We start from the raw sequence: 14,476 nt of genomic DNA, 5'->3' as shown, positions 1-14,476 counted from the left end.
TCTTAAGTAAGTCCATTAAATGGTCTTCCCCCATTCCCCCCAATGTGTTAGGCCGGGTTGAATAGAGAAACAAATCCAGAGACACTCATATATTTGTAAGAGAGAGCTTTATATCAAAAAGTAATTATATATCAAGTAAACATCCCAGCCCAGTCCCGTCCAGATCAAGACCATAAGTCCGATACTATTCCATAAAAATCCCTCTCCATACTCATGCAGCCACATGTAATGATGCAGAATATAGGAAGATCACAGGCTGGTGGGTGCAAAGTCTTATGGATCCAATGGCAGTGGCCTTATCACGGGGCTCACACAGGTCTCAGCATGACTTATCAACAGGAAGGCGATGAAGACAGAGAGAGGGACTGCGGTGCGGGGTGGGGGGAGAGGTATCCAGGACCCCCCTTGTGAGAAGGTCACACCCACAAGGAGGCACCCTCAGGCTATCATCTGGTTGCCAGGCTACACTCCACCCCTACACTTTTTTTCTTCAAGTTGACACGAAATTATGTAACTCCCACAGATAGTAAAGGAAACAGAGTTGTTCTGGGCAGCTGGGTGATGAAGAGGTCAACTACTTACTACTAGTCAAACAGGTAGCAGCTTGCTACCAAGACATCCCATCATCCTGGTGGTCCGTTCCTGATGGGTCACAGTCTGGAGCACAGTTCTGCTCTGTACACAGGAAGTTGCCATGAGTTACAATTGGCTTGATGGCAACTAACCATGACAGGAGTTGTTTTAGATTATTTCCCAAACTTACGAGCAAGCATACACTTTTACAGAACAATCCTTAGATTATGGGTTTCAGGCAAGAGAATGACAAGACCTGTATGTCTAGTGAGCTACTAACTAACCCATCGACTTGGCATAATAGAGCTTTTAATTTATTCTCAGAGAAATAAAATTGTCTCTCATAATGAGAAATGCTACTTATATAGAGAATTCTAATGTCAGTTGTGAGCCAGCGGGCTGTTTCATGGCAAATAGCTACAAGCATATGTTCATCCAACTTATTTTGCCTACTGCCCCCTTTTTCAGGGAAAAAAAAAAAAAGACTCAGCGACTCCCTGGAAATTAAAACCTTATCTACTGTAGCCCAGAATCCAGGATAAAGTATAGTTCTCTGCTTCCGTAGCCCCCCTGGATTATTCCAGCACCCCTTAGAAGAACCTTTGAGAAACTGAGCTATCGTGATGGTTTCCAAACCATTCTTCCCCAGAGGTCAGCATAAACACAAATATTGGCTCACCCATCGACTCAGTTTGATTCCGCAAGTCTAGGATGTGCCCGAAGAGCCCTGGTGGCATAGTGGGTTATGCATTGGGCTGTTAGTTTCAAGGTCAGCAGTTCAAAACCACCATGCTCTGTGGGAAAAAGATGAGACTTTCTTTTCAGTCTCAGAAATCCAAAGAAGCAGTTCTGTTGGGTCCTTATGAGTCAAAGTTGATTCAGTGGCAGGGAGTTTTTTGAGGTTGAGGCCCAAGCACATACTTTTCTAACAAGTTTATGAAGATACAGATTCTGTTGGCCTGCGGACCACAACTTTGAGGACCAGTGTCTTCTGCAGTATTTTGAGCCACACCAAATTCAATCTTTGACTTAAACTTGCTCACAAATTAAATATATATTTTTACAGCAATTTCTGTTATCTACTTGTTCCATTGAATTTTGCCTTATTTTCTAGGGGATATAATGTACTTGTTTTGATGAGTGTTTTAATCGTGTTTATCATGTTTTCCTCCTTTTGTGGTAGATATGAGTCTGTCGATGTTACAGATTTTAAGTCGAGCTGGAGAAATGGGATGGCCTTTTTAGCTGTCATCCATGCCTTGCGACCAGACTTAATTGACTTGAACAGTGTGAAGCAGAGATCCAACAGAGACAATTTGAACGACGCCTTCCGAATTGCAGAACAAGAATTGAACATCCCCAAATTGCTGGAACCGGAAGGTAAAGGAGCTTCTTTCTTCTTACGACGCAGTTTAATGTCCAGCATGAAGATATGACAGTAGTATTTAGTTATGAAACATCACATCATTATCCTGTTGTCCTCACATTCCTTGCTGCGTTTCAGGCAGCTAAGACTCCCTACCAGTTCGTTAATTTCAGAAATGACGGGATGAAGCCACAGCTCAGAGCTGTTGGGATAGCTTGAGCCTGCCACTTAGCCTTTCTTTCACTCTCTCAGTTTCCAACTCAAGGTCACCTTGCTTTTATTTTCCTCTTTTAACATGTCTGCTGGAAGATATGTTTCCTTCAGGTTGAATTCCAGCGTGTTTACGTATCTGGCTCTTTCTAGTCCCACGCTGGGGTTGAAGGGGAATCTCTCTCACAAGAGACACGCGATTTTCTCTCCCTCTCCCTCTGAGGTTTACCTAGCCGTGCCTATTTGTTGTGCTCAGTGGTGTTGGGTTGACAGATTAAAACAAACAAGCAACCTAAGTACTGGCTATCATCCCAACAATCATTATGAAATTAAAATTGTTTTAACTTCATAAATGATGATCACATTTATCCAGTTCTTCTTGGAAAGGACTCCATTTGGTGTTATTGTTTCATAATAAGTCCTAATCTGTTTGTTTTTAGGTCGTGAGGTCAGAAAAGAGGTACACAGGATTGGTGATATTGTGTCGAAAGATGAGGTCAAGGATAGACATTCCAGGCTCAGTTCTACAACCCAGGCCTTCAACCCAGTTCATTACACTTGACTGCTTGCGAGGCAAAAGTGACTCTCATTGGGAATCTTGTTAAAATGTCGATTCTGATTCAGGATCTTTGAGTGGAAAGGCAAATTTTCAACAGGGACTTGAAATGGAATGAACCACTGTGTGCTAGTAAATCTTTAATAAATGATCCTTTAAAAAACCATGTCCCTATAACTATATAATGACACGTTTATTATAAATTTTACTAATATAGAGGATGCATCGCACAGTTTACAACTAGTAGTAAAACAAAAACTAATAAGCATTCTATTATAAATTAAACATAGTCCCATGAGGCTTTCTTGTCTCTGTCGTCACTCTCGTTGGAGGCAAAGATCACATGGGGTCCCGACCTGACTGCCGTCGGGGAGCATTTGCATGATGAGTGTGTGCCGCAGTCCATGTTAGATTAGACATGTCACGGAACGTCACTTGGTCTTTCATGGTGCAGCTTTCCGGTGAATCTGATGCCGGTTGAGTATTTTTTCAAGTTCCTGTACAAGTCACCATGTCTGAGGAAGTTTCAAGCAGTTTGTAGAGAAATTCCATTATTTTTTAATTCCATTGTTTCACCAATTCTTTGGAAGCCCTTTCGTATATGTAACTATGTACTGCATGCTTATACACACACACACACACACACAGATGTACTTTTAAGTTTAATCTGCATTGCTAACATTTTTCACCTCCCTTTCTTTGTATTAGTAAAATAACAAGTCAGGCCCTCGTTTGCTGGTTTTTATGATGTCAATATTCCCAGTTCTAAGCTCCTGATGTGAAGTCCCTGAGCACATAGACCTGAGCATAGTAGCACCCTACTGCAGACTACACCCCCCACCCACATATGACAGCTGTGCACCACCTTGAGAGTGTAGAGAGCAGTAGAATGTAAAGTAAGTAGGAAATGATTAGTGCTGTGTCCTCATGAACTTTATTTTGATGCACTTTATCTTATTGTGTGTTTCTATAATTTACTTCTTAATTATGGCTGCCTTTAACAGCCAACTGACAAAGTTGCTGAAAGGGTGTCTATCCGGTCACCAAGCACCTTGACTCTGGCCAACGTGCTACCATGGACTTGTTGGTCATGGATTAGTCACTTTCTCTTTGGGGCCCTCCACTTTTTAATATGCAAAAAATTGCAGAGTTGTGTAAGATAGTTTTTGTAAGTTCACAATTAGCATAATGACTCCGTATTTATTTACATTCATTGTATCCAGTCTAGTTTCGCCTTGCTTATTACGTATCCTTCTTGTTCACATTTTTTAGCCCTTTGGGCCCTCCCCTCTCTCCCTGCCTTTTCTGTTTCCTGTTGGTCTTCCTGTTATTGTTTTTCTTTCTTTCTCTTCATGCTTGGCTCTAAATTTCTGTTCTTTGGTTGGATGGTTTTGACACTACTATCACCGTGACTATTAGAGAAGAATTTCTTTATTTTAGCATTTCCAATTAATTAGGAAACTAAATAGGCAATGAAACAAAGGCAAAATTTCTCCACAATCTGAATGACTATATTAATGAAAAATAGCTTAAATAACAGCTCAGCCCTTGAAATGCAGCATGATTCTTGATGCAAGCCAAATACCACAGCCATATTGGATTAAGAGAATTATCCTTTGACACAATTAAAAAAACAGTAAACATTTCATTGTCATATACAGCTTTATAAGCCATGAGAAGTTAAAAAAAACCTAAACTAGTTAAGCCAATGTCATCGTTTTAATCTATCTCTTGATATTTGTACCTTTCTCAATAAAAGGTAAATTAACTCAACTTTTGCGAACATCTTGATTTTTGAAACTCCATCCCCAGCCTTTTGTATGCTTATTGTTGTTGACATTCGTGCCTGTCGGTTGATGCCAAAGCCTGGCAAACCCATGTGTGCAGGGTAGAACGGCTCCACGGGGTCTCAAGGCCATGACCTTTCAGAAGAAGGGCATTAGGTCCTTCTTCCAAGGTCCCTGTAAGTGCTTTTGCACGATCTACCTTTCAGTGTATAGTTTTGCCCCACCCCAGGGACCTTGGATATGCCTACTGCCTTGAGTTACGTTATTTGTATATGGTTTAGTTACTTTCTCCCTGAGCGGATTCAGGTCACCCAGGAACACATTCCTTAGGATGGACCACAGCAGTATCAAGTGTGCAGAGTGGCTTGGTTTGTTCACTATTTGTTTTCGCTGAACTGTAAGCTTCTTGTGGGGCAGATGATGTTCTATTTCTGGCAACTAGTATCTATTTATTGAATGTATAAAAGAATGAAGTGTCAAGTCTCTGAAGGTTAAGACTGTACCCTCTGCTTTTGACCTACAAATGTTGACACTCCAAATAGTTATTGAATGGCATTTAAATGAAGTGGGTCCAGAAATAAAGAAAAGAGGCTTCCTGTTCACTCATCTTCCCTGAAGTGTTTTATTGCACCAATGCCAAAGGCTTTGTGTGTGGAGCGGAGCCCAGTTCGTGTGAGTTCCTGCATCCCCGACAAGGGTCTGCACCGTGTCTCTGGAAGGAGGAAGACTTTCCCTTTTTCCCACTCTCCCTGGTGACTTACACCCTCACAGTACAACATGCAGAGGGACGTTATTATTAGCAAACAGTGATGCCGAGATTCAATCCAGATCTTTCTGACTGTAGATCTCCACAGTCCTGGAGCAAGGGCCAGGGATCAGAGACGTCATAGCTTTGGTTCATTTCCAGCTGTGTCATGGCATAGCCTCTCTTGGCATACCATTGATGATAAATCATACCATTACGAGCTGACTATGTGTCCTATCTTGCAGACGTGGACGTTATTAATCCGGATGAGAAGTCTATTATGACGTATGTGGCGCAGTTTCTGAAGTACTCAAAGGATGCACCTGGAACTGGCCAGGAAACTCAGGTATGACTTTATGCAAATCCAGTGCTGTACGAACGACTCCCTTCCTAAAACTGAGATAGCAGTTGCAAATGGTAGAATGCACAGGTCTGCGTCTGACAAATGGCTACATCCATGTCAACTGTCATTTGAACTGTACTTCAGCAAGGCTCTGTGACCCAGAACACCTGGTCTTTGCTCTCTCAGTGGTTCCCACAGTGGCCGATACTAGGGGGACTGCAAAAGTAGACTCCTCCATATTATCCTGCTTTATGGCTCTATATAGTACAAACGTTTTCAATTGCCTAGGGGGTGTTAAATATTTCCTTTTCCTGAAGAGGCCCCCTGGGGGAATGTATTCTCTTATCTAGTCTGTACCTACCCAAGTGAGCGTATTCCAATTTCCTTCGTAATAGATAAATTATGCCACTTTTAAATTCTTTAAGACAAAAGGGGTAACTCATTAAACTTTGTTGAATTATCTAATATACCTTTGAAATGGTCACCTTTTAAAACAGACTGAGTTAAATGGCTTTTAAAAAATTTTAGAGATACCAGATTTTTTCCTATTGTCATTTTTAACAGGTTTACTGAGAGAGAATTCATATCTCAAAACATTCACACATTATTTTTTTTAATCATTTTATTGGGGGCTCTTAAAACTCTTATTGCAATCTATACATCCATTCATTGTGTCAAGTACATTTGTACATTTATTGCCATCATTTTCTTTTATTTTCTTCTTTAAATCACTTTATTGGGGGCTCGTACTACTCTTATCATCATCCATCCATCCATCCATCCATCCATCCATCCATCCATCCATCCATCCATCATGTCAAGTACACTTGTACATTTGTTGCCATCATCATACTCAAAACATTTTCTTTCTACTTGAGCCCTTGGTGTCAGCGCCTCATTTTTCCCCCTGCTCCCTTCTCCACCCTCCGTCCCTCCCTCCCCTTTGATAATTTATACATTTTTTTTCATGTCTTACACTGTTCAATGTCTCCCTTCGCCCACTTTTCTGTTGTCCATCCCCCAGGGAGGGGGTTATATATAGATCATTGTGATCGCTTCCCCCACCTTCCCCTTACCCTCCTGGTATCACCACTCTCATTATTGGTCCTGAGGGGTTTATCTCTCCTGGATTGCCTGTGTTTTTAGTTCTTATCTGTAGCAGTGTACATGCTTTGGTCTAGCTGGATTTGTAAGGTAGAATTGGGATCATGATAGTGGGGGGTGGGGGGAGAACCATTTAAGAACTAGAGGAAAGTTGTATGTTTCATCGTTCCTACACTGCACCCTGACTGGCTCGTTTCCTCCCTATAACCTTTCGGTAAAGGGATGTCCAGTTGCCTACAGATGGGCTTTGGGTCTCCACTCTGTACTCCCTCGCATTTACATTGGTATGACTTTTTTGTTCTTTGATACCTGATACCAGATCTCTTTGACACCTCATGATCACACAGGCTGGTGTGCTTCTTCCATGTGGGCTTTGTTGCTTCTCAGCTAGATGGCCACTTGTTTACCTTCAAACCTTTAAGACCATTCACACATTAAAAGTGTACAGTTCAGTGATTTGTGTGTGTGTGTATGTGTACAGAGTTGTTCCACCATGGCCACAATCTGATTTTAGAATATTTTTATTGCCCCCCCCAAAAATAAGACCTGTACAGAATCCCCCAAGCGCCACCCCACCCACTCCCCCTGTGATGTTTGGCCTCTGCTTGTTGAGTTACCGCTCAGCTTCCGTCACGTTGCCATCTGATGATTCCGTTTCCCCAGGGACCTCCAGACAGTTACACAAAGGCTTGTGGATGGAAATTTCATAAAAATGAGTGACTGAAAGAGAAAACTTACCTTGTTTCTACGCAGATGAATGAGTGCTGCAAGTTTCATAAACCTGTTCTGGGTAGTATTTGAAAACGTATGTCAAGCTATTCTCTCCAGACCTGTTTATATGCAGGCCCATTATCACATCTCACCGGCACAGTATGCCTGTGTCTTCCCAGTGCTGGTCTTGGGACGCTTAGCCAGAACGGGGCAGACCCTGAAAGAAGTCCCTTATGTCTGACCTTCTGTGGGGCTACTCCTTCCCAATTAATTTTCATAATAAGAAATTAAGTAAAAACCCAACTGTCCATGAAATTGGATGCCAAAAGACCAGAAGGCACCTTTGCTTCAGAGAAAAGCAAATGGGCACTCAGGGAGGATGGAGTAATTGCCCAAGCATGAATCGGAAGAAAGAAGTCATGGTTCGCTTCCGCATGGAGCATAGACCAAGCGTTTAGTCGGTGCATGCTTATGTTCTTGAAAATCCTCGAGACTGTTTTATGTCAGGTTTTTTAAAAACCCGAGTTAGATTTACTAGAAATTCACTAGAGATACTCATCCGTAAAAATGTGGTTGAGAATAACGTTCTCTACAAATGGAGAAGAACGGAAAAGGACACGTCCCTGAGAAGCGTTCCCAGCTCTGTTCCGTCCACACACACCTCAGTCAGGTGCGAGCATCGATCCGTTTAAAATGTCAGGTGCTGCGTGAGTCAGCACGGTTCCTCGTCGGCACACACAGTGAGTCACAGGTGTAAAACGGTCGTCTGACTTTCCTCACGCTTGAAGCTGTTGATGCTATTAATTTAAGGACAGGCGAGTGGGAATGAGAATCAAGCCTATTTAGGATGTCGTTGGAAATGTGTTTTTTGCTCTTGTGAATTACAGGGACAGAAGCCCGAAGACGCTGCTGCTTGGTTAACTTTCCAGGAGGAAAAGCTACAGAAAGCGCTAAAGGATTCAGAAAATGAATCCTACTGTAAGAAGTACGAAGTAAGTGTGAGTTTATTTATTTTGACAGCCTAATTGTCATATAATTCACAAATCATACAATTCAGTAGTTCAGTCATATTAAAAAGAGTTACACAATCATCACCTCAATTTTAGAACATTGTCTTCTTTCTTGTCCTCATTGCTGATAGCTCCCCATTCCCCGACTGTCCAAGAAGCCATAAATGCAGCCATTGTCTCTATAGCTCTACCTACCACACACCACAAACAAGAACTAAAAAACCCCAATAACAATTTTAAAGTAAAACAGAGAAGAACCTCAATGAAACAGAAAACCTCAGTTGGAAAGGACACAGAAAGTATTAAAAAACTCGGGAAATTTCAAAGTAGTCAAAAGGGGAGATGATACGATAAAGTGTTCATCTTTGACCTAATTGCGTCTGTAACCATCTGCTTCACGCTGCACTCTGCCTGATAGCAAGACTATGCGCATCTTTGGTCTGTGGCCACAGGGGTTCACGGGAGGCGTGATCCAGGCGTGGACCCTGCAAATGTATTTTTGGTTTTCCGCTGGCATCCATAGCCTTCTACAAATCAGATGTTCACAGTTTAAGCTCTGATACCATTCCCTCCTTCAGCTTCGGATTTTGTTACTTACAACCCTTGGATCACACAGGCTGGAGTGCTTCTTCCATGCGGACTTAGTTGAGGCCTTACTTAGATGGTTGCTTGTTCGAAGATAAGCCTTTAAGACTCCAGGTGCTATTCTAGTTTTTTGGGTTTGTTTTTTTTTACCATACTTTGCTGTAGCACCATATCGTTAGTGATCTCTTCATGAGGGTGAGAGTCAAGCAGGGCCGTATCATAAGAACTAACCATTCTTGGATTGGGGTTAGTGGTTACACACTGGCTGCTGGCTGCAAGATTGGCAGTGACTACCAGCCACTCCCTGGGGAAAGGATGAGACTTTCTACTCCCGTAATGAGTTACAGTCTTGGAACCCGATGGGGGGAGTTCCACCCTGTCCTGTAGTGTTGCTACCATATGAATATAGGCATTGACTTCATGGCAGCGGCTTGGAGAATTAAGTGTGAGCAGTAAGTATACATTTAAACAGCATTCTGTTTTCACTCCCCCCTTTAAAAAAGAGTTATAAGCTTGTTTTGGGAAAAATCTTTTAGACCTAACTGTTTAAACATTAAACTAATGCCATACTTGAAGGCTGCATTCTAGGACCAAACCAAACCAATCTTCCTGCCACAGAGCAATCTACAGAACTGCCCCCCAGGGCTTCCTAAATGTAAGCCTTCGCAGAAGCAGACTGCTGCATCTTTCTGCCATGGAGCTCTCGGTGGGTTCAAATGACCAATCTTGTGACCAGCAGTCTAGTGCTTTAACCTCAGAATCACCAAACTAAAACTACCTCACTGCCATCATGTTAATGCCGACTCAGAGTGACCCTGTACGGCAGGGTAGAACTGCCCCAGTGGGTTTCTAAGACTCTTTCTAGAAATAGAAAGCCACATCTTTCTCCCAAGGAGCAGTGGGTGTTTCTGAACTACTGACCTTGTGGAGAGGAGCCCAGTGTGCAACTACTGTGCCACCAGGGCTCCTTAATTCTAGGACTGCCCAACCTTTTGCTGTTGAGTATATGCTGGGTCCTAGTGTCGCTCCAGGGCAGGGCACGTGTACATCCCACTGGGTCCGCGGAACTATAGGTCTTTATGGGCACAGACAGCCTTAGCGCTCCTGGAATGGTTGGTAGAATCAAACGCCTGACTTTGTGGTTAGCAGCCCAAGGCTTAACCCTCTGTGCCACCAGGACTACTTCCTCACGCCCCTTGCCATTGAGTCATAGTGGCCTTACAGGATGGTAGAACTGCACTGGGTTTCTGAGGCTGCAAATCTTTACTGGAGCAGAAAGCCCTGTCTTACTCCCATCGAGAGGCTGGTGGGTTTGAACCACTAACCTTGTAGCTAGCAGCACAGCACATCATCCACTATGCACTCAAGGCTTCTTACTGCCCTTCTTAATTCTTAATATGCATGTCAATCATCCAGAGATTTTTTAAAAATTCAGATCCTGCTTTTGTACATCTGGGGCGGGGCCCGAGATTCTGCATTTCTGACAAGCACTCAGGGATGCTCCGGCACCTGGGCTGCTTTGAGCACTTCGTGTGGGTTGCCCTCTGTTTCCCTCTGGGGAACTGGAGGCTACAGCAGGGGTGCCCTGGCCAGCTGATTTTGTAAAGATATTTTGTCCATTGGGCAAGTTTTGTTCTCACAGGTCTTTGATTTATTTATGAACTGCAGAGTCAGGTTGCTCAGAAAGAAGGCTTTGGAAAGGTTTTCATTATTGGGAAGCATCAAATTCAGGATTACTTGATATGTTGACAACATAACCGAAAGTACTGTCAATAGTTATAGGTTATGTTTTAGGTCGTATTTATTGAATGGATGACTCAAACAAATATTTTATACAAATGCAAACCACACACGCAAATGGCTTGATTGTTAAATTTTTGAGAAGAGGATAGTGTTGTCTGAAGTCTGTTCTAAAGACTTGTAATGAATGGACTCAAGCTCAGTTCGTCGTAACCCCCAAATTCCTTCATACAGTGTGCCCGCTGCCCTTAATTCTCCTTTCAACTCACTCTTATGTGGTGAGCACATCTTTGGGGGAGTTAAAGGAGTTCACATTTGACATGTGAGATCACGGTCTGACCTCTAGAACAGTGGTTCTCAACCTGTGGGTCACAATCCCTGGTGAAAGGCTCGCAGCATTAGGAAGGTGGAGCACCCTGCTCTAGAACTTTATGACCTGGCTATCTCTGAGTAGGAATCCCAAACTGCTGACACAGCCCACCAGCCACCACCGCGTCCCTGTGATGGCACCCATATTACCAGGTGGACAAGACAGAAACCAGAGCCGCGAGTGCCCAGTGAATCCAGAAGTGGTTGCTTTATTGAAGTAGAATTGTAAACAGATAGCTGTAGGCATCGATCTGAACATAGATTGCATTTTTTAAGTGGAATTGTGCGTTTCCATCTTTACCATCCCTCTTGTAATTGCAGAGCCTGTTGTCCTTCCTGGCATCATTCAATGAAGAGAAACAGCGCTTTGGGGACACCCCGTGGCGAAGACAGGATCTCGCAGAGCTGAATGAAGATGAGCTCCCGTTGAGACAAGCTTGGGACAGCCTTAATCACCAGGTTATGTCCTGCAAGCCCTTCCTCCCGGAGCCTCTGCCCAGGGCAGCTTTGTTTTGTTGGATGAGGGCTTGGCTTTAGACTTTCTGGGAAGGAAGTGGGGGATTCTTATGTGCACTTGTGGAGTGGTTGCATTTGCATAGGAATGTGTACCATTCTGCTAAGAGAAATGATAAGATGATTGACAGTTTTTAGGTTTGCCATCCATTCTGGTTTGTCTGATACATTGTTTAAATTCTAACTGACCTGCAGCTTCCTTTTGCCTGCAAACTAGTGTTAAGTGTCTCCATCAGTTCATGTTCAAAGAGCTTGAGGGACAAGTCCAGAAGTTATGTGTGTGGATGTATGTATGTATGTATGTATGTATATGTATGTCTGACTATAGATGTATGACATGTGTCCTTTTAAATTCAGTGAAACTTAAGGTGTAGCATTCCCCCTTTCCCCGTACGGTGTATCTTGATGCCAAACCAACATTTAAACCAAACACAAATTCTGTCGTTGTTGGGCAAGGATTCTGTAAATATCAATTAAGCAAATGTGGTTAATCATGTAGTTTCAGATCATCTATGTCTGGGCTGATCATTTTCTTGATTGTTCTATTAATTGCTGAGAGAGGGGATTAAAATCTGTAGTGATGACTCCCGTTGATTCTGTCCATGTTTGCTTCATATCTTTAAAAACGGTATCATTAGCTATGGAATAGATTTCCGTATTTATGATGACTAGTTTTTGATATTTATCTAGATGCCATTTCCAGTGTTCTTCATTTTGTCCTTAAGATTCAGATCCACCAGGTTACTGCCCTTCAGCCTGAAGCATGTCCTTTAACCTAACTTACATGTCTGATCCGTGAGGAACAAACTCTAAATTGTCTTCGATCTTGGAATGCCTTTATTCTACCTTTTCAAAAGCAGCTTTGTTGATGTAGGTTGCATACCATGCAATTCAGGCCTTTCATGTGTCTGGTCAAGTGATTGTTACCAAATCTGCAGAGGTAGGACAGAGACTCTGTGACTTGTAAAGTAAAAATATATTTACCGGCTGGCCATGGGAACAGAAAAGTTCGTTGACCTTGCAAAGCAGCTTCTTGACTGTTGGTGTGAGGCTGTTTCACCATTTGCTAAGCGTGCTAAATGGTCCCGTGGCTTACAAGCGCCAGTCTTTCAGGAGACTTCATTTGAAGATCTAGGGCAGCTTCCGAAACATCCCCACATGTGATGATGCTCGGAGCATTGTGAGTGCGTGTTCTGCCCACAGCTTTGAGCAGAGTGCTAGGAGAGGGCTGGCTCATCCTGTGATTGTCATGGTGATACAAAAGAATAACTTGGCGCCATATATAAATCATATGGGGCTCATATTAAAATGTAGATTCAGATTCCATGTTTCTGGGGTAGAAATTCAAATTATTTGAGAGTGAACCAGAGTGAACTGGTTTGAAGTCCTTTCCTTTCAAGCCACAATTTTAATTAAAAATGTGAATCTTTGTGTTTCGTGCCTTTTCAAGTTGTGATGTTGGCATTGGTGCTACATCTGATGCTGTTTCTTTTCTTTTCGAGACAGTGTGTTTGTGACGTATCCATGTGGCTGTGTCTGATCAGGCTGGTGCATCCACTCATGTTAGCTTTCCCTCCTCTTGCACTTCCAAGAGCTTGAGCCCTGGCGGAACAGATGGTCTGCCGTGCTTCGCTCCATGAGTGTACTGCATGATACGTTTTGTTGGTGCTCAGAATGGGGGACATTCGGGTAAAGGAGCAGCTAGTGTCAAGACATGGGAAAGCAGTAAGTAACTAGGGACACGGGCGATGGGCGTGGCGCTATGGAAGGAGATGCGCTTGGATTGTGGGGAGTTTTAGGGAAACTCATGACTACCAACCGAACAGCTGGCAGTTCCAACTCCCTAGCCACTCCCCATGAGAGAGATATGACAGTCTGTTCCAGAAAGATGTATGGCGTTGGAAATACGCTGGGCCAGTTTTACTTTGTCGTGCAGAGTCTCTGTGAGTCAGCATCAATTGACGGGCAGTGGCTTTGCTTCTGTTTGTTTCTTTGGTTAAGAAGATGTTCAGGATCTTTTTCATAGTAGAGATATGTCATATGAATCTATGATGAGGATGGTGTAGAAAATAATGTAGAGATTTGTGTGGGCCGTGTAGTTCTCATGTCAGAGAACACTGGGCAAACAGGCTGAAGGACAATCATACAATCCACCTTGCATGCTTTCTATTTTTCTTCTTTCCTCCCTGTTCCTTATTTCACAAGCTAGCCTCATATTGTGTTCATCAAAATGTTTGCTTTAGGCCCTTGTCCCCTTTACAGCTTTTGAATGAAGTGTCTCCTCCATCAGCATGTAGCTAAATGACATTCCGAACTCAGAAGTCGACCGTTGAAAAGATTTCCTTTCATTGCATTAGTCAGACTTGACCTTGCAGAGCAGCATTAAGGATGTAAATGTACTGTGTGTGAAGAAATGCATGAGAATGATTCTGATGAATTTTACACCCGCCACCCCCCCCTTTAGATCAACACGTGGAAAACGAAGCTGAACAGAGCCTTGCCCTCCCCTCTCAGTGAGATCGAAGAGTGGCTACAGGCTCTAGAGCTTGTGGTCGATGGAGATTTTCAAACCGTCCGGGATTTCTCTGAAGCCACGACTCAAACTCAAGAGAAAAGGACTTTATTCAAGGTAGGCGGTAGAGACTGCGTTTAAAGAGGACTCGGCCCTTGAAAGAAAGAGGCTACTTGAGGGTGACTTCGAGTGGGTTCTGTGTGGTTTGGGAATCTAGACGGTGTCTTCACGTTTTCCTGAATGCTGTAGTATTGTGAAACTGAAACAATAAGAACTGGATCCAGTTAGTTCCCAAGTAGCTATAAAATTTGGAGAGAAAAAAAAAGGTGGGCAGGAGGGAAACTGGTTTCAA

At 43.0% G+C, this 14,476-nt stretch overlaps 1 protein-coding gene across 4 annotated transcripts in view; it reads left to right on the top strand.

The window, feature by feature from the left end:
* SYNE2 (spectrin repeat containing nuclear envelope protein 2) overlaps positions 1 to 14,476 on the top strand; it is a 284,685-nt gene that overhangs the window by 40,910 nt on the left and 229,299 nt on the right. For all 4 annotated transcript variants that reach the window (XM_075531883.1, XM_075531885.1, XM_075531884.1 and 1 more), the window contains exons 7-11: positions 1,757 to 1,953; positions 5,483 to 5,583; positions 8,283 to 8,387; positions 11,421 to 11,558; positions 14,077 to 14,241. In XM_075531883.1, coding sequence (XP_075387998.1) covers positions 1,757 to 1,953; positions 5,483 to 5,583; positions 8,283 to 8,387; positions 11,421 to 11,558; positions 14,077 to 14,241 — 706 coding nt within the window. The remainder of the gene's footprint in view (positions 1 to 1,756; positions 1,954 to 5,482; positions 5,584 to 8,282; positions 8,388 to 11,420; positions 11,559 to 14,076; positions 14,242 to 14,476) is intronic.

Source organism: Tenrec ecaudatus, chromosome 14 (genome assembly GCF_050624435.1).
Source record: "Tenrec ecaudatus isolate mTenEca1 chromosome 14, mTenEca1.hap1, whole genome shotgun sequence".
Classification (NCBI taxonomy): Eukaryota; Metazoa; Chordata; class Mammalia; order Afrosoricida; family Tenrecidae; genus Tenrec; species Tenrec ecaudatus.
The sequence above is the reverse complement of the archived record's forward strand: the minus strand, read 5'-3'. Positions and strand labels throughout refer to the sequence as shown.